A 27327-nucleotide genomic window follows, 5' to 3' on the forward strand; every position below is an offset into this window, starting at 1 on the left:
CCCGCCCCACCCTCGGCGGACAGGCAGGCCCAGGCGCCGCTCGCTTCTCTCCGCCTCGTCCGGCGTCTTCTCTCTCCCTTCTCTGGCGGCGCCTCCTTCGCGCGGAGTGAGGCTCGGAGCAGCTGCCATGGGGAAGAAGTCGCGGGCGGCGCCAGCCGGGCGCAGGCCTATCCTCCAGCTGTCGCCGCCTGGGCCTCGCGGAGGCCGGGAAGAAGCGGCACCGGGCGATGGGGACTCGGCGTCGGAAGCGGGTGAGGGCGCAGGCAGACAGGCAGGCAGGCCGCGCGGCCTAGGCGCTTGGCGGGGGGCTTCGTATCCCTTCGGGGCTTCCGCTGAAAGAGATACTAGGCCTTGTGACGCTCATTGGGGCGCTTCCCCACCGCGAGAGCACAGGGCTTTTGGGGGGGGCGCTTAAGTTTATAAGGCCTGCCTGTCAGCCCCCCTCCCACCCCCGGCGCCTTCGCCGCAGTAGTTTAGTCTCTGTGGTTGATCGTGTCACCCGGGTGTGTCCGGCTTGCCGCCTTCTGGTCCCGTTCCTTGCACTGGCGCATCGTTTCCACTCTGTCAACACCATTGTCCTAGTCCTCGTTGTTTATCTTACGAGGTTCCCAAGGGCTCTTTCCATTCTTAATCTCGGTCGCCCTTCCCACTATTGAATGAGCTGGGCCGTTGCATTTGCCCATTTTGCAGACGGGAAGCCTGAGTCTGAGAGATCCTAACTTGTTCCAGGCCTCCTAGTCGGTTTGCCTGGTTTGTTGGTACTCACTGTGCTTCCTCAGACCCCGCCCCCCTTTCCCGGGCTCTTGTTGTTCGATACGTTTAGCTTAATTCTATTGTCCCTTTAATCTAGTTAGCAAAAGCTGTGTAAATAAATAAAGCTGAAATCCTGTGCGTGCTTACCTGGAAGTTAGCATCATTGAGCACAATGGAATTAAACTTCCAGATAAATTCCCATAGGATTGTGCTGTATTTCTAGTCATGACCCTCTCGTTCTCCAAGGTGATGATTGCTCTATCCCAGAGGTCGGCAACCTCCGGCCCACGTAGTTTAACCGGCCCACAAGCCGCCTGCTCGGCAAATCCCCTGCGTGCTGCGCTAAACTGGTGCGGCACGGGGACTCACAGAGTGGTGCCGGAAATGGCATCTACGCATGCACAGATACCAGAAACCGAGTCTGCACATGCCCTGACGCCGAAAATCGCTTCTGTGCAGGTGCGATTTTCGGCTTTGGGGCATGCGCAGAAGCGATTTCCGGAATCGTACTGTGCATGTCCATGCATTTCCGGCCCACAGACGATTGTCCGTGGGAATGATCTGGCCCATGGCCGGCAAACCTTGCTGACCCCTGCTCTATCCTGTACACAAAATACCCACATAGATGCTTCCTTTTTTTCTCTTGATCCGGCCTGTGCCTGTGGGATTTGCCTACCGAACAGGAGACACAATGTTTGAGTTCCTGTTCAGTCTGCTGTTCTACCTAGACTGCTTGGTTCCTGTGCAACTTTAGCTTGGGCTGATGCTGCCATTTCAATAGGTATTAGTGTAGTGCTCTTGTGCATATTCGTATAGCAGGTTTATTGTGAGGGGTTTTGGTGTATGATGGAGGAGGATGCTGACTCCATGTTACTCCACTGCATTAGTGGGAAATCTCTGGTCCACAGGCTCAGTTAGGCCCACCAGATCCTTTCAGCCAAGCCACCCACCTGCCCTACATCTGATGTCTATTACATACAGAGCTTGGTTTAAAGGAGCTTTTCCTACAATATTCCTTGCACAGGCACTGGCTATCAATGGATTGTCAGAGCTTGGGAAATTCTGTGCACAGGTTGTACACAATCAGCTGTGAGCCTGCCAAGCATTATGCATAGTGCTCCACAAGGCTCAATGATCAGCTGATCATCACTAAACTATGTAGGCAAAAATGGGTCATCTGATGTAATTGTGATGCCTGGTGATTGACAGGTAGGCAGCCCCACCCACCTGTCAAATGTGGCCTGTGGAGTGGGTAGGAGAGGGAGTGATCTGGACAGGTGACTGGATGCATTTTCCTTTGTGCTCTACAGCAATCCTGGTACCAGTACAGTGTAGTATAGTTCATATTATGTACAACCCCTTAATCTTGGGTGTTCTTATTTTTATTTATGTAATATATACGGTATTGTATTTATATCTTGCCAACTTCCCAGGTGGCATTCCAGCCAAGCACTAACCAGACCCAGATGTGCTTTAGTATGTACCCTGTAGCTTCAGAATATGCTATGGGATATCTAAAATGGATGTTGTAGGCACGTATAGAAACATCCGCATCTTTATAGTTAAATCTGCATCTTTTAGCTTATTTATTTATTTGTTAAAATTTCTATTGTTATGCACCCCATTGCTATTTAGCCTGCAAGCTTAAATAGATTTATATTTGTTTCTGTTGGGGGTGTTGTTTTGTAAAGCACAATGTACACTGATTTGTGGGTGTAGACATTTATAAGTTTTCTTACCAACCCATCACCAGAAACACCCAGGGTTGGTTACAACAATATAATTATATACTGTAGTTATTAAAACAAAGTAAAATGTTTATGGTTATAAAACGTAGAACAGGAAAACTGTTCCAACCAAAACAGCATAGCTTCACCAAAAGAGGGGGGTGCCACAAAACAAGATAACTTTACTGTTAGAGCCTAGGGTGAAGTGGTGTGTTTTCAGCATATGGCAGAAACAATATGAGAAAAACCTCTGGGAAGCAAGTTCCACAGTTAGAGGCTGCCACAGGGAAAGCCCTCTCCTGGACTGTTATTCCCCACACTTCTGAGGGTAGCGGAACTTCCAAGAGAGCCCCCCTTGCTAATCTTAATATTCAGTATAGTCTGTTGGGAAGCTGCCTTTCAGGTATTTGGAGCCTAAGTCATTTAGGGCTTTAAACACCAATGTGAGCAGAATGTTTTGCAGCAGCCGTCCACAGAGAGTAGCTGCTATGCAAACAATGCTGGGAGGAACTGATAATATATTTTCCCAAGAGCGAAAGCCTATTTGAAAACTCTTTTAGGATTTTCCCAGGTGCATGTAAGAATGGTTTTCTTATTTATTTACTCTGCTTCATACCCTGCAATTTTTAGCCCTGAAGGCTTTCCAGGCAGCTTATGAATAAAAGCAGCAAATATAAAGCAGTGGACAACTGTAAAATTCCATAAAATACTTAGCAGAAAAATACATTACAGTATAAAAACAGTATAGCATTACTATTCAAAAAGCTTAATAAAGAACCAGGTTTTCACTGCCTCAATGGTTTTCCTGAAGTGGGAATTCCAAATGATTGTGTTGAGCTGAAAAGGCCTTGTGAATTCTTGCTTATTTATTTGCTGTAACCTTTCTCTGATACTGATTTTATTTATCTGTCTGTAAGGGTATTTATGGGACACAGGTGGTGCTGTGGGTTAAACCACTGAGCCTAGGGCTTGCTGATCAGAAGGTCAGCGGTTCGAATCCCCGTGATGGGGTGAGCTCCCGTTGCTTGGTCTCAGCTCCTGCGGCGGTTCGAATCCCTGCAATGAGGTGAGCTCCCATTGCTTGGTCCCAGCACCTGCCAAGCTAGGAGTTCGAAAGCACGTCAAAGTGCAAGTAGATAAGCATCTTTGTCATGCTGGCCACATGACCTGGAAGCTGTACTCCGGTTCCCTTGGCCAATAACACGAGATGAGCGCTGCAACCCCAGAGTCGGTCACAACTGAACCTAATGGTCAGGGGTCCCTTTACCTTTTAAGGGTATTTATAAACCAGTAACTCATAAGAAAAATGTCAAGTTGATTGTGTTAAAACCCAGCTAATGGGGTCCAGAAGGAAGGACTTGCTGTTTTGTAGGGTAGGGGGTAAGGGGATGAATTAGACGAATAGAATCAGATGAGTGATTTTGTTCTGTAGTAGCACATTTAAGGTCAGGCACAATAATTAAAACACTACATTGAATTTGTGTCTTCTCACTTGCAACAGCACAGGAATTACCAAGGTGGAATGTCTTAACACTCAGGCAACCAGGTTCTACATAGCGTTCAGTAACAATGATTACTCTAACTGGGGGCAAAGATTGTGCTTTCCCACAATAAAGTGTTGTGACTCAAGTGCTATGAAAATGAGAGAAGGTGACTAGATGTCGTGCAGCTGTTTATATATTGCACAGTAAAATTAATCTTCTGGCAAGTTGCTAAGAAATTATTAGAGTGGTGTAAAGATGCCTCTACCAAAAATGATGTTATGATTGTAATTGGCCAAAACTGAAGATATAGTTTTGCTCTTTCTAGCAGCATGCTGCTGTCTCTAAAACTGATTAAAAGCAATAAAAAGCTAATTAGCATAGGGGCTTGTGCCTTAAATAGAGTGTTTCCCTATATCTATATCTATATCTCATTCCAGTGTGTCTTAAGTATTTTTCCCTATCCCCTGGGATTGCTAGTTAAATAGGTATACTAATTACTCTCTTTAAATGTTGCTTTTGTTTTCGTTATGGTAGAATTTTTGCTATTCAAATTATGGCAAATATCTAACGGTGTTGTATTTACTGTCATATGTTGCTGCTGTAGAACTGAATTTTTGAACTTGTGCTACCTTTGTTTTAGTTTTTAAAATTTTGTATTTAATGCTTATTTTAACAATTAAATGCTGTTAGCCACTTTTAGAGGTTTGTTTTGAATTGAAAAATACAAGTGGGGGCCCACAGCAACTAGTGTAGTGCTTTATTCAGTTGTTGTAAAATTTAAGCTGGTTCCTATGAACCCAGAGAAATGGATCTTGACCCAGGGAGAGCTCAAGGATCCAGGCAAGCAGACGAATTTAAGCGTCTCCTGCCCACCAAATAACAGAGACCAAACCAGGACGTACGAAGCAAGGCACTTTTATTTTTGCTGTTGCAACAGGGTCCTTCCTCTCACACAGGAGAACAAGGAAGGAACCCCAAACAAAGATGTCTTGCCCTTAAAAAGAAATTTGAAATTGGTTTCAGCCCACCCCCCAGAAGCATCATCCATATGTCACAGAAGGGGTGTAGCCCAAGACCCCCCTCCCTAGATTCATCATAGGTACATCATGAAAGGGGAGGTCTGGTGGCAGTAATCTGAGCAGTCTGGACCCTGCCCCCTGCCCCCCAAAACCTAATCAACAAAATTGAGAGATATTTACATTTCCCTGTTTCCCAGCCAAGTTAATCACACCCTTTTGTCTGGCAGTCAGGTATCAGGATGCCAGGGATTATCACTTTAATTCCTGAGACAATGAGAAGGTTCCCCCCACCCCACTTCTTCCTTGCAGAGGAACACCTGGTCAGAGAGAGAGTCAAAATGGTGTCAGAAAGGCCTGTCTTCCTGTGCTGCTTCAGACATGTGCCTGTACATTCATGTACATGTTTTATGAACAATTATTATATATATATAGATATGACCTCAAAATTCTTATAACAATTCCCCATTTGGGGCTATAATTTTTCTTAAAAATTGTTGCCCCACAAAAGAATAACCAGATGTGTTGTTTTAGTACTTTGGGAGAAGCATTTCTCAAAAATGGTCTATGTATTACACTTAACAGGATGGTCCACCAATATTGACTGGAAAGTGCAGTTTGCTTGTTTACCCTTTTGTGTGTTCTCAGGTGTCAAAAGCTAGCTCTCCTCTGGTTGCACACCTCCAACGTGGCACAACAGCAACAATCCCTGGTGAATCCCCTTAGGGCTTTCATATTGACCATGTCGCCTGGCACTCACCATAGCTGCCACAGGTTTGGACATGTCATGAGAGAGATGCCTTTGCCTTGGGCTTTCTATGGGCCTTTATTATAGGCTCTGGCCTTGCACTGTAGGGAGTTGCCCAGTTGCTCTTAAAGGAAGAAAGCTACTTGCACCTTGGATACACTTGCCCAATTAGAACTGAAGCCAAATTAAAATTTATACAGCCCCATAAAAACCATTCTGAAAAGGGCACATGTCCAAATTGGTCAATTTAATTCTATAAGGAATCATTCCTGGTAAATCAAGGCATATACACCTTCTTGTATCTGCTGTTTTCATGGATCCTGAAACTGCTTCTTGGTAAAAAGAAGGCTGGCACACTACAAAGTGCCAGGTGAGATAAGGAAATGTGGTCATAAATTGATCTAAATCTCAATAATGGACTATGCAATAGCCTGATCTTTTAGAAAACATGAGTCCTCCATTGGGCGTATAAGGAATAATACCACCATACAATAACTTACTATACATTAAACATGAAAACAATTACACACAAAAATGCCCCCCCCTTTGTGGAAATAACATATACTTGTCAGGCATAGGTCAACGTTTCTGCATAATATCACGTAACATAAAACATAATTATATATCAGTTGCATATCCTGAGGCCAACTCTTAACAGGGCACAGAGTCCTGAAGTCAAAAGAGAGCATATGTCCTTGCAATTCACTTTCCCCCCTTTATCAGCCCATATCCTTTTGGAATGAGATAGTTGTGGCCAGTTTGAAAACTCTGGTGTCTGTTGTTGCAGGTAAAAGTCTTGTGGTCCGGAGGATTTGGGTTCAAGGTTTTTTTTTTTCCATCATTGCGTCTGTAGTAACATCTGTAGAAGGAGAATGCTGTAAGGGGCAGGGTTTGGGTACTTAAGGGCACAGTTAGAAGAAGGAAAGGGCAAAAGCCAAAGGGAAGAAGAGGGAAAAAGGGGGTGGAAATATCTCCTGGAGTTTTTTGGGAAGCTGCAAACAATAAAATCTTGGTGCATTAAGTATTTTATTCATCACATTTCTATATAATTACTACTGTTGTTAGCTGCTAAGTCTGTTTTCCTTTACCTAGGGGTTTATTATTATCATTATCATTATTATTATTATTACTACTACTACTACTACGGAAAGAATGACTTAGATGTTACATTCACATGTACAGAAATAAAGAGTAGAAATACAAAAAAGTAGAAATGCAAAATAAATCAAAAATAAGAACAAAATAATATTTAGATTACCACTCAAACAACAATTTTTTCAGATGGACTTGACACAAAAATCTCAGATTAAAAAAAAAGAATTATTATCAAATAATATGAAGACATTATAAAGACCATACAGGTTAATATTGGACTGTAACCTAAAGATTTGAAGGTGAATGGTAAAATAATGGAAAAAAAAACCTTAAAAGTCATCATGTGCTATCTGAGAAAAGAGAACTCTATGGGGAAAAACACAGATGGTACCTGAATAAACATCAGTCTAATAATGAGCATCTCAAATGAAAATAAAGAGTAGCAATCTAAAGTTGTACAAGTATGGTTAGATTAATTTCATAGACATAATGGAAAAACTGATATAATAAATGGAAGCAGATTATTTATAAGCTAAAGAGAAGCGCCAAAGAGAAATGAAATTACTGTTTGTATCTCCTCACTCCTCACTTTTTTTTTTTTTTTTTTTGCTGTGGAAGAAAAGAATTGGCAAAACACTCAATCATTGCTACATTAGAAAAGGGAGGGTTATATTAACATAGGGTAATGCTTCGGGGTGAAATGCAAATGAGAGATAAGTATCCATCCTGAGTACCTGCTAGGAAAGAAATGGAGCCTTTTGTTTGCATAGTCTGTCAACTGGTAGACAGCAATTTTCTATGAATTTCCAAGTGTGGAGGGGCTTGTTTAGGTGGCGTCCCCCCCCCCATTGGGAGATAATTTTGCATTAAGGTTCTGAAAGAATTTCTCCACACCCTGAATCTCAGTATTCTGCTGGAAAGGGAAAATTATTTCATGTGAAAATCAGTCAGGAAATGTTCCTAAAATGTACAGAGTTTTGCATGTTGAACTGGAATTGGCAGCTTCTAAACAGTTGATGGTTCTCAATGGTTCTTTATCTATTTATTTTTACATAAGGAAATTTAAATTTAAGTTTCATGTGCAAAGCATAACCTTGAACCTCTTAATTAATTTATAAACTACTCAAGAGACAGACTTATAGTAGTACTCTGCTATTTATACCTGTGGAAAGAATCTGGCATGTTAAGATTTTTGGAACTTGGCAACCACTTAACCTTGATGGACCAGTAACACACATGAGGTTGTTTTCCCTCAGTGGTTCAAAGCTTTACATTAAGAAATTTGAATAATATTTCATGAGCAGATTATAACCTTTTCGCCCCTTAGTTAAAACCTCATTTTTCTCCTCTATTTTCCTCTTCAAGCTGACATAGCCTCTGTGCATGTACAGAGTTCATGATTCGGCAGACTATTGTACCATTTTTTAAAGTGCTGCACCTCTTGACAAAATTACCATCTGAATAAAGGAAGGGAAGGGGAAAGAGTAGATTTTAAAATAGGGTTAGATTTTACACAGAAACTCACTTTTCAGTGCTTACAAACACATTTTCTCTCCCTCCTTTTTGCAAGTTTGGAAAGGGTTGGAAGGGATCTTGAGTAATCTAGTCCACCCCTTCTGAAATATGGGGATCTCAACACTATCACTGCCCTTAGGATACACATACATTTGAGTACAGACGCCTGACTGGGAAGGAAACACAGGCTATGCCCTATCACGGAAGCACATGTGTGTACTAAGGGAAAAATAAGGAAGGGGAAGATTAAAAGTACCAACGTTATATAGAAGCCTTTAGCAAACCTTAAGATTGGATAAACAGTTTAAGAGGGAATTTACTTCCTTACTAAAACCATTCTGTCCATTTGAATCAAGGTTAAAGTGACTCAGATAGACATTTGCTGGCTATGGATCCTCTACTTTTAATAACATTTCCCTAGAAGGAACACCATATTCCATAGTCACATGGTGAAACATTACATACAGAGCACATGGCTCCCTTGTGACACAGACCTTAAATATTGTGAGTTCACAAACAAACATTTTCAAGGTTACAATCTCCCTTTTCCCTTCCCGCTCCCCCTTTCTGTACAGAAAGGGGTAGGTATGCACATACACCCCACTTTTACTCTCTAGAGAAAGATTGGGAAATGTTCAAGACTTTCATATGTGCTTAAACTTTAACCCTTAATAGAGAAAGTGATAAAAACTTATATAATCACTCCACAAAAACAACAATTACACTCTTGTTCCAACTCTGAAAACCAATAATCTTTCCTTGCCAGAAAGCAGAGCTGGGCTGAATTTCAACCCATCACCACATCAGACACATTGCCTTTCACATAGCTCTAAAATGGGGGTTAGAAGGGACCCTGAGGTCATTTAGTCTAACCCTCTAAGATACAGGATTCACAAGATTTGAATGAAAATACCAACTTTATATAGAACCCTTTAGCAGATGAGTTTTTTTCCTTAAGAGGTGATATCAGGAGCCCAACACAATTGAAGTTAAAACTAGACTCAGATAGACAATTCCTGGCTAAGGAAGCTCTACTTTTGACAAACAATTCACCTTTATAGGAATAGCTGTTCAATTTTCCTTTAGTCAATATTCCTCTAGTCACTTGGAGGAAGACTCCCTTTTAGAGCCTCTCTCAATAACAAACATTTGCACACCTCATGAAGTGAACATTTTCAAGTTTCAAAATATTTTCAAAGCATTGAGCAAGCATTTTCAAACTTACTACTCTTATTTTCCTTCATCCTGCCCCCTCTTTTTACTTTTGGAGAGGAAAAAATGGCCTTCTACAGCCTCTTTAAAACAAACCTTTACACACTACCTCCACTCTTTTAAATATTTGCCATTGTTTTTGGGTTGATCAAGCCCTTACATAAGATTATTTAAGCAAGCTTGCCTTATTATTATATTATTTTAAACTATGCATGCTTTAAAAAAGGCAGTCTGTGGGTGTCATGGCCAAATTTTACACAAACCCCTAATTTCCTAAACCTGGATTATATCTCTCATTTACTTTAAGGGGAACAATGAACTATAGCAGACACAAGGATCAGACGCACATACACTTCACAGACAACACAGACAACATGTAACATGCAAACATATATAATTTTATACCATAACATACTTTGTAGGATTCCTCACAAAACTTTTCTCATTCAGAGTTCACCAGGGTTAATTTTAAAGCGGAGATTCACTGTATGTTAAAGGAACCTCCTGGTAGCCATTTCCCCTCATCTGGGTGGTCCATAGTAAAGCGGACCCAGTGTTTTTTTCTTACAAAGTTTTTGCAATTGGTTCCCTTCAAGCTTGTCCGCCCCGGGGATTTCGTGCCAATTTAAGAGAACGAATTGGAGTGGACTTTCATCCTCAAAGTCCTTACCGGAGCCAAGCCTCAGTTGTGCTTTGCCTCGGTTGGGAGTCTGGGAAAGGAATTCCTTAGAGTGGGTTGCACCCATTTTACTTAAGCCTTTTTATACTGCAGTTCGGGTCCCCGACCCTGTTCCTGGACACTCTTAACTTCCCGAGTCTATGACTCACCCCCACGTCCTAGTGGTGTTCCTGCCTGCCGTTCGCGTGCACTAACTACTAGGCGGCCTGGTGCAGCTAAAACCCTATTGGAACCCTCCCACTGGTCATCAATTGCCTGAGGGTTCCACAGCAACTTCCCTGCCTCTTACACACTAGACTCATATCCTACTGAACGCTTGCCTACGCAATGTCAGGTCGGAACTGAGGAATACAGAGATACAGAGTAGTAGGAAAGGAACGGGCGCACTTGCAATCTCTGGTCATGGGTCATACCTAACAAAGGTCGCCATGGCAGGGGGGCGTCTTCACCCGAAGATTAAGAGCAGAGGAATAGGAAACAGAGCTGGGATAGCCAGATTCCCAGATTGGTAGAAAAGCGACAGTTTGCTCAGACTTCTGCTCAGTTTGGCAGAAGGGAGCTGGGACAGTCTTTCTGAGCTCTGCGTTTAACGTAAAGACTGTTGCCCTGGACCTCAGTTCTACCTTGTAACTGTGCCTGGCAGCCTTGCTGCAACTAAGGTCCAAAGAGGAGAGTAGAAAAGGATAGTCCAAGTGGAGAAATAGATTTTTAGTTGCTGTGGTTCTTAGCTCACCCAAGGTGTCCCCTTTTAATACTCACGACCGATCCTTTCAGTCGAATCCCGTTGTCTCCAGCTTCCAACTGGTTCCTGAAAAAAAAACAGCCTTGTCCCTTTAAACGTTGCTTCGTCCTGGGGGTCCCGCTTGGACTCTCAATTACTACCAAGTGCCTCGGGTCCTGAGGTTGGTTTACCCCCCTGCAAAAGAGGCAAGGGCGCGCTGGGCTCCCCTTCCTCAGTGAACCCGGAGCTCAAGGCAAAACTGGGTCCCCGAAGTGGTCGCCAAATTGTTGTAAAATTTAAGCTGGTTCCTATGAACCCAGAGAAATGGATCTTGACCCAGGGAGAGCTCAAGGATCCAGGCAAGCAGACGAATTTAAGCGTCTCCTGCCCACCAAATAACAGAGACCAAACCAGGACGTACGAAGCAAGGCACTTTTATTTTTGCTGTTGCAACAGGGTCCTTCCTCTCACACAGGAGAACAAGGAAGGAACCCCAAACAAAGATGTCTTGCCCTTAAAAAGAAATTTGAAATTGGTTTCAGCCCACCCCCCAGAAGCATCATCCATATGTCACAGAAGGGGTGTAGCCCAAGACCCCCCTCCCTAGATTCATCATAGGTACATCATGAAAGGGGAGGTCTGGTGGCAGTAATCTGAGCAGTCTGGACCCTGCCCCCTGCCCCCCAAAACCTAATCAACAAAATTGAGAGATATTTACATTTCCCTGTTTCCCAGCCAAGTTAATCACACCCTTTTGTCTGGCAGTCAGGTATCAGGATGCCAGGGATTATCACTTTAATTCCTGAGACAATGAGAAGGTTCCCCCCACCCCACTTCTTCCTTGCAGAGGAACACCTGGTCAGAGAGAGAGTCAAAATGGTGTCAGAAAGGCCTGTCTTCCTGTGCTGCTTCAGACATGTGCCTGTACATTCATGTACATGTTTTATGAACAATTATTATATATATATAGATATGACCTCAAAATTCTTATAACACAGTTCAATAAACAAATTGCTGATTTAAAGTTTTTTAAATTAGTTAATGAATTTGTAAGGGGGAACTTTAATTGCTGGACCTGTGGGATAAAAGTAGGGCTTTGTTTTTGGAAGTTTTTTGATTCACAAATGTTACAGTAATAGAAAATTTAAAATAAAGTGTTACGGGTGGCCTTTCTAAGAATGGTTGTATTCAGATCATCATATCTTAGTTTAGTGAGCTGAGATATAAAGAAAGCTTTTGCCCACTCCTGTGACCCTTTTTCTACTCTCTTCATGGTATGAGCAAACCAAGAAGGCATCAGCTATAGTTTCCAATTTTATCTGTTTCTTTGCATTTGATTTTTCCAGACGAATTTGAAGTGACTGAAGAGGCTCCAAGGACAGCCCCAAACCCGCCTCAAGCTAGCATGCCTCTTGGGCCTGTAGCTGTCAAACCAACAGGTAGTATACCTTTCTCAATTCCCCATTTAATACTAACTTAACCTGCAGTTACAAAGGTCAAGTTATTGGTATACAGTGGATGTGTACCAATCTTAAGAACAATGTGAAAGCAACAAACAAATCCTTGTGAGAGAAGGATACTGTCATGGACTAGCTGGATGCAGAGCCATGGTGGGAGGCACCAGCTGGGGAACCCCCAGGGGAAGAAGGCTCAGAGCCTTCTTGGTGGTGGGACAATGACGAGTGGTCTGAGGGAGAAAAGGGAGCAGACTGAGAAGAGGAGGTGTCGGAAGCTGAAGAGGCAGCAGGGTTTAGTGAGCAGGAAGAGGCTGTGGCAGAGTGCAGTTCAGACTCAGAGGCAGGAAAGGAGGGGGACCAGGAGACAGAGATGAGGCAGGCTGCTGAAGAATGCAGGCAGTTTCCCCTGCCTGCTGCAAGCAGCTCCCTTCCCCCTTGGTCTCCCAGAACATGCAGAGAATTTAGGAAAGCAGAGCAACGAGAGATAAGATGATGAAGCTTTAGGCTGCTGGGGAAGGAAGTGGGAGGAGGAACTTTAGAGAGCGGTGGGAAGACAGATCCTCAATCCTCGCAACTGCTTCATTGGGGCAAGACTTACTGGAAAGGGTAGCTGTGACCACAAGGACTGAATTTTTTTTGTTACTTTCAATAGAGTTAACTTCACTGACATAATTTGCTATACTGTTTTATTGCTGACCTCTGCCTGACAGATGCCTTTAGAGTTGTTTATTAACAGACATTTTGTCTTGTGTTTTACCTTAGAAATATCAGGGGTGCTTTACTGTGGCTTGTTGCTCATTTTTACAGGGGGCTGATTGGATTTAGAGATTACAGCTAACATTGTTGTTGTTTAGTCGTAGCTCAGTTGGTTAGAGCTTGGTGCTGATTATGCCAAGGTTGCAGGTTTGATCCCCTTATGGGACAACAGCATATTGCAGCCGGTTGGACTATATGATCCTCAAGGTCCCTTCCAACTCTGTGATTCTATGTTGACTCTTCGTGACCCCATGGACCAAAGTACGCCAGGCACTCCTGTTTTCCACTGCCTCCCGCAGTTTGGTCAAACTCATGTTGGTAGCTTCGAGAACACTGTCCAACAATCTTGTCCTCTGTTGTCCCCTTCTTCTTGTGCCCTCAATCTTTCCCAGCATCAGGGTCTTTTCCAGGGAGTCTTCTCTTCTCATGAGGTGGCCAAAGTATTGGATCTGTCCTTCCAGTGCTTCAGGATCTGTCCTTCCAGTGAGCACTCAGGGCTGATTTCCTAATATAGAAGGTTGTAACTATTAAGAATATTGGCCTCATTGCCATCTTTAATATGAAAAAAAACTCAGTCTACTTATGTTTGACTGAACTTGTCATTTTAGGACTATGGGACTACTGCCTGCTTTTTCAGATTTTTCCATGCAACCATTCATTGAAAATTGGGGCAGATGAGCTGTTTATTCTTACAAGAAAAACCTGGGAATCATCTTTCCAGTGTTTATTTCACATACTAGTGATAAAGCAAAGACAACAGGACTGGCTTTTGTGGATAAAAAAGAATTTTGACACTAGTGCAAGGCACTCTGATGTATCTGACAGATAATGTATTCTGTGCAGTGAGGTGAAACTTGGGAAAGCAACACTAGTGCCAGTGTCTGCAAGACTGGTTGTATCCAACTTTGCTGTTCCAGTAGCACAGCTGACTTCCACTTGCACAATGAAACTTTCTCCTCCTATCCCCTACATCGTCAAAAACTGGAGGACTCTCTGGAGCAAATTTTCAGGGCTTGGCCTTTTGGCTAAGATCACGTGTAGGTTATTTTAATAAATTATCTCAGTTATGGTCACATTGACTTTTTGTTCTAGGTGGCTTATGTTTACTTGGTGCTTATGAAGACAGCGATGAAGAAGACAGTGAGATGTCTGAGAAACCAGCACAGTCTACAGATGCAAATGGCAACAACTCAACAGACATTGACAGTACCCTGGCCAACTTCCTAGCGGTTAGTAGGAATTGTGTTTTGGTTCATTAAATAATTAATCCTGTTGTTTCAACGTGGGTAGAATATACAGATATTCACAGCAATACATTACAATTTCCATGAAAATGTGTACAACATTAGACTGATGGATAGATGTTTTAAATCTTTGATGTATGAGTTGAACAATTTCTCTTTCTACGTTATTGATAAATATTTAAATGCTCTTAATTTTTTCAGTCAAATGATGTCTTGTTTTATCTTATTTGTATTTTTAAAGGAAATAGATGCAATTACAGCACCTTCACAGCCTGCTGCAAACACTGTTCCCGCCACTGCTCCACCTCCAACTCCTCCACGCCCAGAACCCAAGGAGTCTGCTTCCAGTCAAGTTTTGGCAACTGCAAATGGAACAGACCAGGTGGCTGAGTGGCAGTATGACACTCAGTGTTCCCTGTCAGGAGGTGAGCTCCATGTAATAGCTTGTATACTAGAGGCATTGCAAAGGTAGATATTCCATGAATTCCCATGTCTTATCTATTTAACTGAAAGTAATTTGGTTGTGGTGTGAAGATGAAAGTTGGGAGCCTTTTCTGGCTAATCTGTCCAGGTCTATGCCTTCAAAGGACTATTAAAGGCAGCTGCTGAATGTTGGGTGGGATAACAATTGAGAGTGATGAGAGAAGATATAATTGCCATCTTCTCTAGGTACATAGAGCAGAGCTGAGGATACTCAGATTGGAGAGGATGTTCACTGAAGTCTTGCTTTCTTCCTATAGTTGGAGTGGAAATGGGAGACTGGCAAGAAGTTTGGGATGAAAACACAGGCTGCTATTATTACTGGAATACTCAGACTAATGAGGTTACCTGGGAGCTGCCCCAGTACCTTGCAACACAAGTTCAGGGCATCGAGCATTACCAGCACAGGTAAGAATGGCACTGAAGAGGAGACTGAATTGATGCTCCTTGAGTTTCCCTTGCTGAATTTGCTTTTCTCTTAGTTCTGTGACAGAGGCTGAAGAAAACTGCCAAGTGGTTGCAGACCTAAGCTCCCAGGGAAAATGTGGTGTTGCTACAGCTGCTAGCAGTGCTGGACGTAGGGCGGCTCTTGTGAAGCGTGAATTGAAGAAGGTTAGTATTTGCCTGACTGGCTTGAAATACTTGTTTTTTAATGAAAATTTAAGAATAAAGAACAGCAACCCCACTTTCTCTATTATATTTGTTTTGTACTGTGTAGGCATCTGATTTATTTTTCCAGATGGCAAGATAGTAAGAATGAACTGCATGCACTTTAGAGCAAGAATTCTTGTGCAGAGCATGTTCACAGCATAAGTCATATTATCAGGGTTTTATAAATAAATTATAGACAGATCTGTCTTGTTGCATATGGATAATTCAAAAGAGTCATAAAAGCATGGGAGGGATTGGATAGCTCAGTGTTTCTCAACCAGTGTGCCTCCAGATGTTTTGGGACTACAACTCCCATCATCCCTAGCTAGCAAGACCAGTGGTCAGGAATGATGGGAGTTGTAGTCCCAAAACATCTGGAGGCACACTGGTTGAGAAACACTGGGATAGCTCAGTCCAAGAGCACAGAGTTTGCATGTATAAGTTCCTCGATTAGTTTCTGGCATTTCTATTTAAAAGGATTTCAATTACGAAGTCTGGAAAACAGGACCTTTATGATCTGAGCAATTCTCATCACCTGCTCATTGGAAGCTCTGATTCCAGGGCCTTTGTTAAATGCTGGGCACACACACTAACAAACTTTGCAGAATGAGAACTAGAAACCTGTTGTTTTGTTTTGTTTTGTTTTTGAAGTAGGTTATTAGTGTTCCCTGTGACTGACTCCAGGAAGCTAATGATTTGTTGCAAAATCATATTGCCTTCACAGGAAGTGAATGAAGGTATCCAGGCCCTTTCAAGTAACGAGGAAGAGAAAAAGGGAGTGGCTGCAACACTGCTGGCTCCACTACTTCCTGAGGTGGTGAAGGAGGAAGAGGAGCGCTGGAGGCGGAAGGTTATCTGTAAGGAGGAGGTGGATCCATTGGTGGAAGATGATGTGGCACCAGAGCAAGTAGCAACTGTTGCTGATCAGCAACTGGAAGGCAACCGAGATATTGGGGAAGACCCTTCTCAGGAGGACCTGTGTAGTGTGGTGCAATCAGGGGAGAGTGCAGAGGAGGAAGAGGAGCAGGATACTCTTGAGCTAGAAATGGTATTGGAGAGGAAGAAGGTAGGTCATTTGCAGTGAAGTTGTGGGAACTCTTCTATGAGCAATTTGCCTCTCTCTCTGCTGTCGATTTGATAAATGGTCCACCATTGAAACTTCACTGAGGGCTATGCAGGATTTTTTAACAAATCAATGAAATGATGCAGAAATTTTGAGAACAGCAGGGGGCAAGGCATGTTGTTTCCTTCAACAGTCATTAGCTGTCTTAAGGAGGTGTTGCCTTTTCTAGTCACAACGTATTGTGGTTTGAGTAGTGTAACCCTTTGAGAAGACATACTTTTTATATTGTGTGTGTGTGTGTGTGTGTTTTTGTTTCTCTTTCCGAGGTAGTGTCTGGCCTGCCGTTGGTCTTTAATTTAGATTGATCAATTGCAGTTATGCACCACCTTTCTGCCAAAGCATTCAAAGTAGTTTTAAAATACTTAAACAAATGAATTATATAAAATGTAAAGTTGGTCCTGCGGTGGGGAGTGGACAGCTCAACTGGAGTAGGCCCTGATCCTATCTTTGCTTGCCTGCCTCCTCATCTTGATTCTTCCTTTTCAATATATGACGGTTTAAGAAAGGTGCACAAGTAGAAATCCTACATCTGCAACCTCTTAAAACTATACAAGCAGCCTGAGTTTGTCTCTAAACAAGTGCAGGCTCTGGGCAGGAGGAACCTTTGCATTTAACAGGATAACTTCATGAAAAAGATAAATGTCTTATTTTTCTGCAATGCTGAAGCCTACTGCCTCTGAAGTAATCTCTGTCCAGAGAAGTTGTACTAGCTGTGTAAAATAGAAGGGGGAGAATCGACATGTAGACAAATGCAGAGGAATAGGAAGAGAAACAGATAAGTTGTTCCTCAGCACTGAAATAATGTTTTGCTTTATAGGCAGAGCTACGTGCTTTAGAAGAAGGTGATGGGAGTATTTCGGGTTCCAGTCCACTTTCTGATGGAAGTCAGTCAGAGTTAGCACGACGTTTGCTACCCAACCAAGGAAAATGGAAGCTCTTTGGGGTTGCCAGCCCAGAATCTACCAGCCGAGGATCTAGCAAGACAGGTCAAGAGAGTCCTGAACCTGGACAAGCAGGTAAGAGTCTCCTGCTTAGGACCCTTTTTGGCTCTTCAGTTATTTCTAGTGCTACTAAGGAGGGAAACTATTGGTGGAATTTAGCATTGCACTATTATGAACATTCTGTTTGTGCAACCATTTCAGCTTGTTAGATGGAACAATCCCTCCTCTCCTCCCCCTGTGTGCTGTTTTGCACGTTCTCCAGAGCCCCGTCCCTGAGCCAATTTGAGGGGACAAGGGGGAGAGGGAAGCCTCGTTGCATGAGCAAAAACCCTTGCCCAGAGCTTCTGCTGATGGGCTCCTTAGTTTAATCCCACCCTTAAGTTTTTTAAGGGGGTATTAGGTGTGTCTCCCCAAGATTGAGGTAGGAAGATATTGGTCACACCAATAATTCCAATCCAGTGTCTGAAATGGTCTCCTCTTGTGTTAAAGAAAAAAATAATACAACATACCGGTAGTAGGTTGAAAAGGCAGGATTCTCCTCCCCACCTTTACCTAAGTAAGTTGCCTATCATTCATTTTATCTATGCCAGTCCATTGTAAAAGGGAAGATATACTGGGCACTAAATGGAGAATGACTTACAAACACTCCCCACCCCCTCTTGTTTTCTGTTCAGCAGTGAAAGAAGAGCCAGAGGTGGCTGAGCAGAACTCTGACAATGAGCCAGACACAGAGGAATTGCAAGACAAAGGGAAAACACAAGGGACTTTCAAAGCAGAAGATGAGGAGCAGGACTTAAAGGTATGTGGGTTTATGGTTCTGCTGTGAAAGCTAAGCAGTATTACTTGAGGCAGTTCACACAGTTCCAAATGTCTTCAAATTGAGTTGGCTTCTGTTCTGTCTCCTTTTTACTTTATCTTTTCTTCAGTCAGTTGAAATTGCCACACAGGGATTGGTCCTTTTCATGGCATGATTAGGTGGTGCTGCGCCGATTGGAGATACCTAAAGTATGCAATTGAATATGGACTGTCTGGAATTTGAGCACACAATGAATGTGTACACATGAAGTTTGTAGTTCAACTCAGTTTGAAACTGCCACCCTTCTTGTGGGTTATATTGGCCTTTAGATCCCTATCAGACTTCAAAGCTGTGTAGCTTTATTGTGCAGAGTAGTTTTGAAATTCTTCTAGGTTATTATTCCGTAGGGGTGCTTCTGATACTGCTTTTTAGTGACGTGTGTCAGGTATTACTAGCTAATAATGTATTTCTTGATGGGAATTTGGAAAGTGTGGCACTTAAATGCAGTTGTTAATGTCTGTCAGAAATATTTAGTTGGAAATAACATTCAGCCATTCAGTTCTTTGTGTGTTCCCTGTACCTATTATCCCTGTATTAAGTGTTGCTGTTTAGAAGATGTTGACACTGGGAAATGGGATAGTCTCTTCTTGTGTGAGAATAAATTGAAAATTGTTGCATTGGCCATAAGGATTTTCCATGTGTAACACTTGAGTTAAAGGTAGAGAAAATATTAGATAGCCTCAACGTATTCCCGCAAAATGGCTGCTAATGCTGTGGGTAGAGCATACTTTCAGAATTTGGCACATTTTTTTGCCAATTGTAAGTCACTGGTCTGATCACACCTCTTTTTGTTAAAACAGATGGTGTCTTGTACACTTCAGCATGGCAATTGCCTTGTGCATTGTGACTAGCACAAAATTATTGACCCCTTGCTTGCTTTACTTCTGGCAGTTTCAGATTGGAGAGCTGGCCAACATGTTGATAAGCAAGCTGGAGTTCTTGGGCATCAGTAGACAATCCATCTCTAACTTCCACATGCTACTGTTGCAGACTGAGGTAACAAAAGTTTACCTTTTATTGAAAATTAATCATAGGGAGCCAAACAACTGGCAGCATTGCAGTGTGATAGGAATCTAGGAAGTTTTAAGTATTATGCATGGATAACAGGCTTCCTCTTCCTCGTTCCTTCCCGCTCCCTCCCCCTTGGCCCCCAAGCGGAATGCTTTAGTCTAGTAACGTATCTGAGGCTTTCTTGATCTATATGTAGTTCTCATCATGTTCTCTGTCATTAGTGCTGACTCTTGTATTAGTGCTTCTAACATTGGGTGAGATTCATCTAACCAGTCTGATTTTTTCCTTGTGCAACTGGGCTTCCCAGCCCTCTCCCTTGCATGTCCCCTGTGCCCCCCAAAATTGGCACAGGGGGGGGGGTCTGTAGAACCCACAGAATAGCATACATTGGGGTAGGAGAGGAGGAGATGGTTCCATCTGGCAGGCTGTCATGTGTGTGCAAATACAACAACTGACATTGAATTCCACCCACTGTGTAGAACTGCAAAGTTCAGTGGAAAGTGATATGCATGAGGCCAATTGTCTCTACATGTTTTTCATTATTTTCCTTTGCCTGCTTGGTATAGACCCGTATTGCAGACTGGCGGGAAGGAGCTCTCCAAGGAAACTACCTCAAACGCAAATTGCAAGATGCAGCTGAACAGCTAAAACAGTATGAAATAAACGCCGCCCCTAAAGGCTGGTCCTGCCACTGGGACAGGTACGCACTCTTCTCCCCTTTTCACCTTTCACCTTTGACATCTCAGACATGATTTGTGACCATCACCACCTGCCGACGTGCCGTCATCTGTCTGGAGACTGAGAGCAGCTGCACTTAGCGGTGCTGAGCGGGCAGAGAGCCTCTGGCACATACAGAGTTTCAGCCAGCCACAAAAATTGGAGAAATATAAAGTCTGTGTTAAGTGTGTTGAAATGGATTTGATTCCGCGATTGGACAGAGCTGGTGTTTACTCTTGAGTGTAAATGCGCTAAGGAGGGCGGGCTTGGGGGGTCGCGCATGCGAGAGCTCTGTGCACATTGCAGGATCTCAGGAACTCCGCTCCCAAGTAACGCCTGTGTCCTTATGGAAAGCTCCCTCACTGAGGATCTCAACGAAGAACAAGATAACTGTCTCCTGCCAGCAGGTCAGACCAAACTATTTCTTCTTATATTTGGCTTTCTTGATTATTTTTGTTTATTTGAAATCTTTGCTCTTTTGTTTTTCAGCTCCCAGATCCTCTCCCTCTCAGTAGCAATTCACTATGTCTGACACCAAGAGTATCATAAATGTGACTGCAGCAGTCCATGGGGGAGCAGCCATCTTTCATAAATTGGGCTGTTTCTCTTTTTGCTATTCTGGAAGGAAATGAATCCTGAGACTACCTAAAAATGCATCCTTGAACCTTTAATTGCACACCAGCCACAAGCTGCTTCAGTAACCCTCTACTTTTAGAGTGGAGGGTCAGGGCTGTGATCACAGAGCCAGCAGCGCAAACAGTTTGGAGTAAGCCCATTTTGCAAATCCTTCCTCAAAGCTGTTTGTTGCCTTTGTGAACAGCAGTCCTACTGTAAGAGGTTCTTCCTGTGAGAGCACTCCGCTGTCGCGGGAGAGGACTATATCATTGTGTCAGTGCAGGGGCGAGAGCATAAAACCTTGTTTTCTTTCTTGTGATTTAGGGATCATAGACGCTATTTCTATGTTAACGAACAATCAGGCGAATCCCAATGGGAGTTCCCAGATGGGGAGGAGGAAGAGGAGGGGCAAATCCTAGAGAATAAAATGGAAGCTCTTCCTAAACAAGGACTAAAGGAGAAAATGGAGTCTGGTGCAGAATCGTCTGATAATACTACAGGTACTGGACCTTGAGGGTTTGCTAAAAGAAAGTTAGCCCAATTTGGAATAATGTTTTTAAGAAGGTAGGCTCCTTGTTTTTACTTCTCGTAAGTATATTCAATGCCCAAAGGCAGTTGCTCAGAAATCCTTCTTTGTATTGCAGTATTCAGCCAGGTGGAGATGAACTGAAATTAGTGCATTACTTGCAAAACATTTTTCTGTACTATGATGGGGAACCTGCTGGCCTCCAGGTGTTAAGTGCCCATCAGCCACAGCCAGCAAGCCCTGTGGTCATGTGTTAGGACCTGTGGCCCTGTGTTTAGCAATATTCCTAGTGCCACAAGTTCCTCACTCTCATCTTTATCCAACTTTAGAGATATCTCTGCCAATTGTTATGCATGTGGTTCATATAGCATACCCGCTATGCCATATTGACATGGGAAGTATAATTTCTTTCTGCTTGTATTGTTTTTCCAATTTGGTTTTTAAAATTGGGGGCTGGTTAGTAGGATCATTATAATACTTTCCCAAGGAAGTTTGTCTCCTGTGAAAGAAGCATAACAGGTGGAAGGAAAGTTATAAGATGGGTGAATAGTTCTTGCAGGTATGGGGTAATTAAAAAAACCCTACATGTTCTATTTTTTTTTCCCTTTTCATTTTAGGGTCTCTTCTTAAAGAGCCTCTTTCTAGTCAAGCTGCAGCTACCTCTCTTGTGCCTCTCAGTCCATTTTGGACTGTGCTTCAGCCCTCTGTCCCTGTACTTCAGCCCCCTTTACCTTTGGAAATGCCACCACCGCCACCCCCTCCTCCAGAGTCACCCCCTCCGCCACCACCACCGCCACCACCACCAGGGGAAGATGGGGAAATACAGGAAGTAGAGATGGAGGATGACGGAGATGAGGAACCACCAGCACCAGGAACAGAGGAAGATGCTGTACTGAAACCTCTTATCCGACCAGCGGTTGCCAACAGCCAAGTAAGTTAGTGCATATGGACCCTCTAGCAGTTCTATAAAAGCTAGTATCAGGCATGGATTGTATGCAGTTTTGACCTGTGAATCTTCTGCTGAATTCTTGTGTTTTATATTGTAAAACCATCTTGCCCTCTTTGCCGCCTGTAGCATAAACTTTCCACTACAATCTTCTATAGCAGTCGGTAAATGAAAAGTAGTTTGTTTCTGCCATTAAAGTTTTGTGCCAAAGTCCCTTGTAAAATGTGTGTCAGAAAACGGATTTGTGTGACCCATATACAATATGGAAATAGAGGTGAAACTCAGAAAATTAGAATATCATTGAAAGTGCATTTATTTCAGTAATACAACTTATTATTATTTATTTTTCTTTTAATTTTTACAAATGCTTTCTTTTGGAAATTCCACAGTAATAAAACAAATAGTTACAATAAAACAAAAATAAACCTCGCTATTACATTTCATTAATTAGATTCCATTTATAATTGACCCGCCTAACGACAAATAATTACAGTAAAGGCTTGACATAGGCCTGACATATCTTGCTTTGCATATCATGCATCTATCTCATGTATTGATTTCACCTTTTAAGTTGCGTTACTGAAATAAATGCACTTTTCGATGATATTCTAATTTTCCGAGTTTCACCTGTACATGCTGTGATAGTGATGTTGCAAAGTGAGAAGCCAACAGAATGATTTCAGATAGAGGAAATGAATGTTGCTTTTTCACAAGAACTAAAATTGCCCATCAGATAATTTGCAGTGATTTGATTTGTTAGTGTAAAAGCTCCTACACATCCAAGACAATTTCCCTGAAACTACATGGAATTTTATAAGAAAAGACATGCATGTTCCAAAAATGTACAGAAGCTATTTAAAAGAACCAAACTAACTGACATCTGTCTGCTTCCAGGCCAGCTCTGAGACCAACGTATCTGCACCTCTCTCCACTAAATCTCTGAAGAGAAAAGCTTCTGAAATTAGTGCTGGACTGGTGCAACGAGCAGCAACCATTGGAAGCTGTCCAGTGCTTTACGGGCAGTCAGTCATAGGTGTGGGTGAGTAACATCCACATCCTTCTGCTTAGCTGCTTGATATCCCTGGTAAAGTGTTTTCGAAATAATTCCCATTTCCCCCCTTTGTGTATACAGGCCCTCAGACCCCAGGGGTGAGTTTGCAACAGAGTTACCTTGGAGTAACGCAGCCGGCACTCATGAACTATTCTGAGTGTAGTGTGCCTGTTGGTCTTTCTGCCAGCACCACACAGCCAGTTCCTACACAAGGAGCCGCTCCTGCCACTAGCACTACAGAACAGCTGCCACCACCTCCACCACCTCCTCCACTGTCTCCACCGCCACCCAAAACACTACCTCCAGAGAAGTCAAAAAAGCTTAGGAGAGCTGGTAAGGTGAGTATTTAAATTTGTACTTCCTGTCATTGTACATGCCAAAAACTGGACGAGCTTCATACAGGTTGAAATGTATATTATTTTACTCTGCTAGACTTTAGAACTGATACATCTTGTATGACAATAGGTACGGAATGAGTAACTTGGCAGCTTCAAAACTGGAAGCTGATGGGATTTCAGAAACACATTAGAGAAGGAGGTGCTCTTTTTAGATTCTTGAGTCTACAAACTCCCCATATCACCTTGGAGATACCAAGCTGGTTCTGTTTGTTTTCTTTTGGGGGGGCCATTGTGGCTTTTGTGCTGGGATTTGTCCTCTGCTGGCCAGAACACTTTTTATGATCTACTCTAATGTGAGATTAAGCAAAAAGAATGGGCAAAATCATTGTTTTCCTTCCTGCCTTGCCTACCTTATCCCAAACGAGAGTGAGAATGAAGAGTTCACGGAGGCCTAACTCTAGTCACCAGGGTAACATGCTAAATATTTCCTCACAGAAAAAAAAAACAAAGACAAAGATGCCCTCTCTCGTAAAGAAGTGGCAGAGCATTCAGCGGGAACTGGATGAGGAAGAAAACTCCAGCTCAAGTGATGAGGATCGGGACGTGATCTCACAGAAGAGAATTGAGGAATGGAAACAGCAGCAGTTAATCAGGTATGAGAGAGACTGCAAGATACGGTCTGATAGCACCCCACTCCTTGCATCGCCCAGTGTGATTTGCTTTAGGTAAATGATTCCAGATTTCTGTGCAGTGTGAACTGTCAGCCCATGGTTGCTGGTTTAAGTGACTTGTGCCACTGCACGGTTTAGGTTGGTCTAATTGTAGCTGTTCCTTTTTAAAGGAAGATTGGAGAGTCTTGTCATGTTTTCAGGGGCACTGGGCAAAATTGAAGATGGGGAATGTAACACACGCAGAACAGTGGATATGGGGGTTTCAGTAGGCAACCTTGTAGGCTTAATTTCCAGAAGTCACAGCACAACCTTGGGGGAAATCTTGTATGTGAGGCAGAAGAGAAAGAAATATTATGTACTTGCAGCATTCGTTTAAAGAGTGAGTTTCCTCTTGCATATGAAGTGATTTATTAATTCTGTGACATTCCTTATATGCAGAATGGATTTAATGTGCTATATCATACTATGTATTGTTATAATAGTGAATGTGGGTGGTATGTAACACATCCCATCATTGCAAGGATTTATGTTTGCATAACAGAACTCCCCTCTTCCTCCCCCCATGTGCCTGCTAAATTTGTTCTAGGGTTCACTCAACCCTCCAGAAAGATTTGGAGAGGACAGGGACAGGAGGAAACATTTCCATTGTACAAACATAAATCTTGCACTGGCAAGACATGCTAGTTGGATACTGCACTTTGTAAGAGGGTATCGCATAAATATGAAAGCAAGTTCTTTGAGGGATCCGTTGCATTCACAAATGGGCACAGTCTGGAAAATAACTATTATCAGAAATCTTTATTTCTTTAAAATAAAAATAAAAAATCCTTCCAGTAGCACCTTAGAGAAGAACTAAGTTTGTTATAGTTATGAGCTTTCGTGTGCATGCACACTTCTTCAGATACACTGGCATTTGATGGCATACACAATGTTAGAAGATGAGCAATTAAATAGTCCTGAGATGGTATGTTTGATGTTGTTGGGGCCAGTGATGCTGTTGTCAAATGCCAACTAGTGCCCTTCAGCTCTATATTGGACAAACAGGCCAAACCCTACGCCAAAGGATAAATGGACATAAATCTGACATCAGGAATCACAAGACAGAGAAACCAGTAGGAGAACACTTCAATCTCCCAGGACATTCTATACAAGATCTCAAAGCAGCTGTTTTATTACAGAAAAATTTCAGAAACAGACTGGAAGAGAAGTTGCTGAATTGCAACTCATTACCAAGCTTAAAACCATGAAGAGACCTGGTATGAACAGAGACATAGGATTCCTATCTCATTATACATGATCAAGCTTTCTTTAGCACCTCAGGCCTTGCTTTTTCCTGCAGACCAATTGCAGTCGTTAACAGTCATCAACAGGTTTACCACTCCTATCAGCCCATCACCCATTCCCATCTCCCCCCCCCCCGATTATACATAAGGGTCTGGTGACTTCTGTTTCAGTGTACTGTATCTGAAGAAGTGTGCATGCACACGAAAGCTTATACCTATGACAAACTTAGTTGGTCTCTAAGGTGCTACTGGAATGATTTTTTATTTTTATTTTGACTGCGTCAGACCAACACGGCTACCTACCTGTAACTTGATTTCTTTAGTTCTCCCATTGCTGACTGACAATCCTAATGTTTTGTTCTTCACAGTGGTATGGCAGAGAGAAATGCAAATTTTGAGGCTTTGCCTGATGACTGGCGATCTCGACTCAAGAAGCGGAAAGCTACTTCAAGCACATGAGTCAACTTCATTGTTATTTTGTTTTTTAACCACACATGTACAGTTCAGAAACTTTTACTGTTGGATAAATGTAACTTTTTGAGGATACATATTTTTCAGTTGAACGACCTGACAGAGAAATTGCGTGGACTTGTGAATCCTTTTAGAGGTGTATTTGGCAAATAGGCTTATGAAATAATGAATAGGCTTGACCACTCCTGTCGTAAACTCCTCCTAATCCCAGTTCACACAAAGGTGGAATACCATTATGTCCAGTTCCTGGGTAGAGCTGGTACCATAATTTATTAATGCACTTTGTGGAGTTGGAAATGGAACCTGCCATTTTGACTCTTCCTTGCTAAGCCCAAAAGTGTTCTTCCACTTCCTGGAAATATTCCTACAAGATAATGACCATTTGCAATTGGGTATTACAGAACATGCAAATTAAAGATGCACATTCTTTTCACAACAGACACAGTTCTGCATGATTTGAACCCCTTGTTCCATTCCTAATGTTTGCCAGCACCTTGGATTTGGTAGCATTGCTCTTCTTGCTAGATTTCATAGAATCAATTCTTGTTTCTGTCCTAGAACCTGTATCAGACTAGCTATTTTTCCTGTAATGTTACCCTAGAATATAATTTTGGTGCTGTAACATGCTAATAGTTTCATTGGTGTGGCTATAGTGAGGTGGGACAGAAAGCAGTTTTCAGCCTCCTCCACTGAGCACTTGAGCACTGATTGGTGGGTTGGTCCTAATGCCTTCATTGGTGGGCAAAGAGAGGTAGGGGGTAGCTGGCTCAGCATGAGCCAGTCAGCAGCTGTGTGGCTGCACATTGCTGCATCAGCTGCTCCTTCTCTGAATGCTCACTGGTGAAGGCATGGGGTGGATATGTTCTCCCTTGCTCACTATCCAGCACTGTTCCCCATCTCAATAACTGCTGCTTGGTGGATGCGTACTAGAAGCCATTAGCAGTGAGGAGAGGGGAAATTAGCATTTCTCTGTTACTCAGTTCTGAGCCCCTCTTGTCAGGTTCCAGCAAAAGTAGGGTCTTGTCTACATTTAAAGCCAGGCTTAATATTTATCCAACCTGTCAAATGTATTACGTCTTTTCCCTTGTTTACTTTTTTTAAAAATGGAATCAAGTGGTATTGATTTTCTGTAAATGAAAGAAAAGGCAATTTATGGTTGAACGCTGTTTGTATTTCTCCAGTTTCTGGCTTTGTAAATTTGTACATATACATTAATAAAATCACTTTTTATACTTCAGAA

General features: G+C 42.6%; 1 protein-coding gene across 3 annotated transcripts; it reads left to right on the forward strand.

Moving 5' to 3' along the window:
• FNBP4 (formin binding protein 4) lies at positions 1-27327 on the forward strand. 3 transcript variants are annotated; one of them, XM_035126388.2, is made up of 17 exons: positions 1-251; positions 12297-12389; positions 14256-14392; positions 14649-14832; positions 15148-15295; positions 15370-15499; positions 16263-16604; positions 17479-17677; positions 18277-18401; positions 19350-19454; positions 20036-20169; positions 21126-21301; positions 21945-22258; positions 23168-23312; positions 23406-23662; positions 24158-24315; positions 25985-27327. In XM_035126388.2, the coding sequence occupies exons 1-17, from the start codon at positions 128-130 to the stop codon at positions 26073-26075; spliced, it is 2862 nt and encodes a 953-aa protein (XP_034982279.2). In that variant the 5' UTR covers positions 1-127; the 3' UTR covers positions 26076-27327. The 3 variants fall into 3 exon arrangements, with proteins under 3 accessions (XP_034982279.2, XP_034982288.2, XP_034982295.2); XM_035126397.2 differs by having other exon boundaries at positions 18280-18401; XM_035126404.2 differs by lacking the exon at positions 19350-19454.

The sequence above is a fragment of the Zootoca vivipara genome, chromosome 1 (genome assembly GCF_963506605.1).
Source record: "Zootoca vivipara chromosome 1, rZooViv1.1, whole genome shotgun sequence".
NCBI classification, from domain to species: Eukaryota; Metazoa; Chordata; class Lepidosauria; order Squamata; family Lacertidae; genus Zootoca; species Zootoca vivipara.

Excerpts from the sequence above, each read along its gene's own strand:
- FNBP4 (XM_035126388.2), top strand. The coding sequence starts at position 128 with ATGGGGAAGAAGTCGCGGGCGGCGCCAGCCGGGCGCAGGCCTATCCTC. Across the intron at positions 252-12,296 it reads GGACTCGGCGTCGGAAGCGG|ACGAATTTGAAGTGACTGAA; the intron begins GTGAGGGCGCAG and ends TGATTTTTCCAG. Across the intron at positions 15,296-15,369 it reads ATCGAGCATTACCAGCACAG|TTCTGTGACAGAGGCTGAAG; the intron begins GTAAGAATGGCA and ends CTTTTCTCTTAG.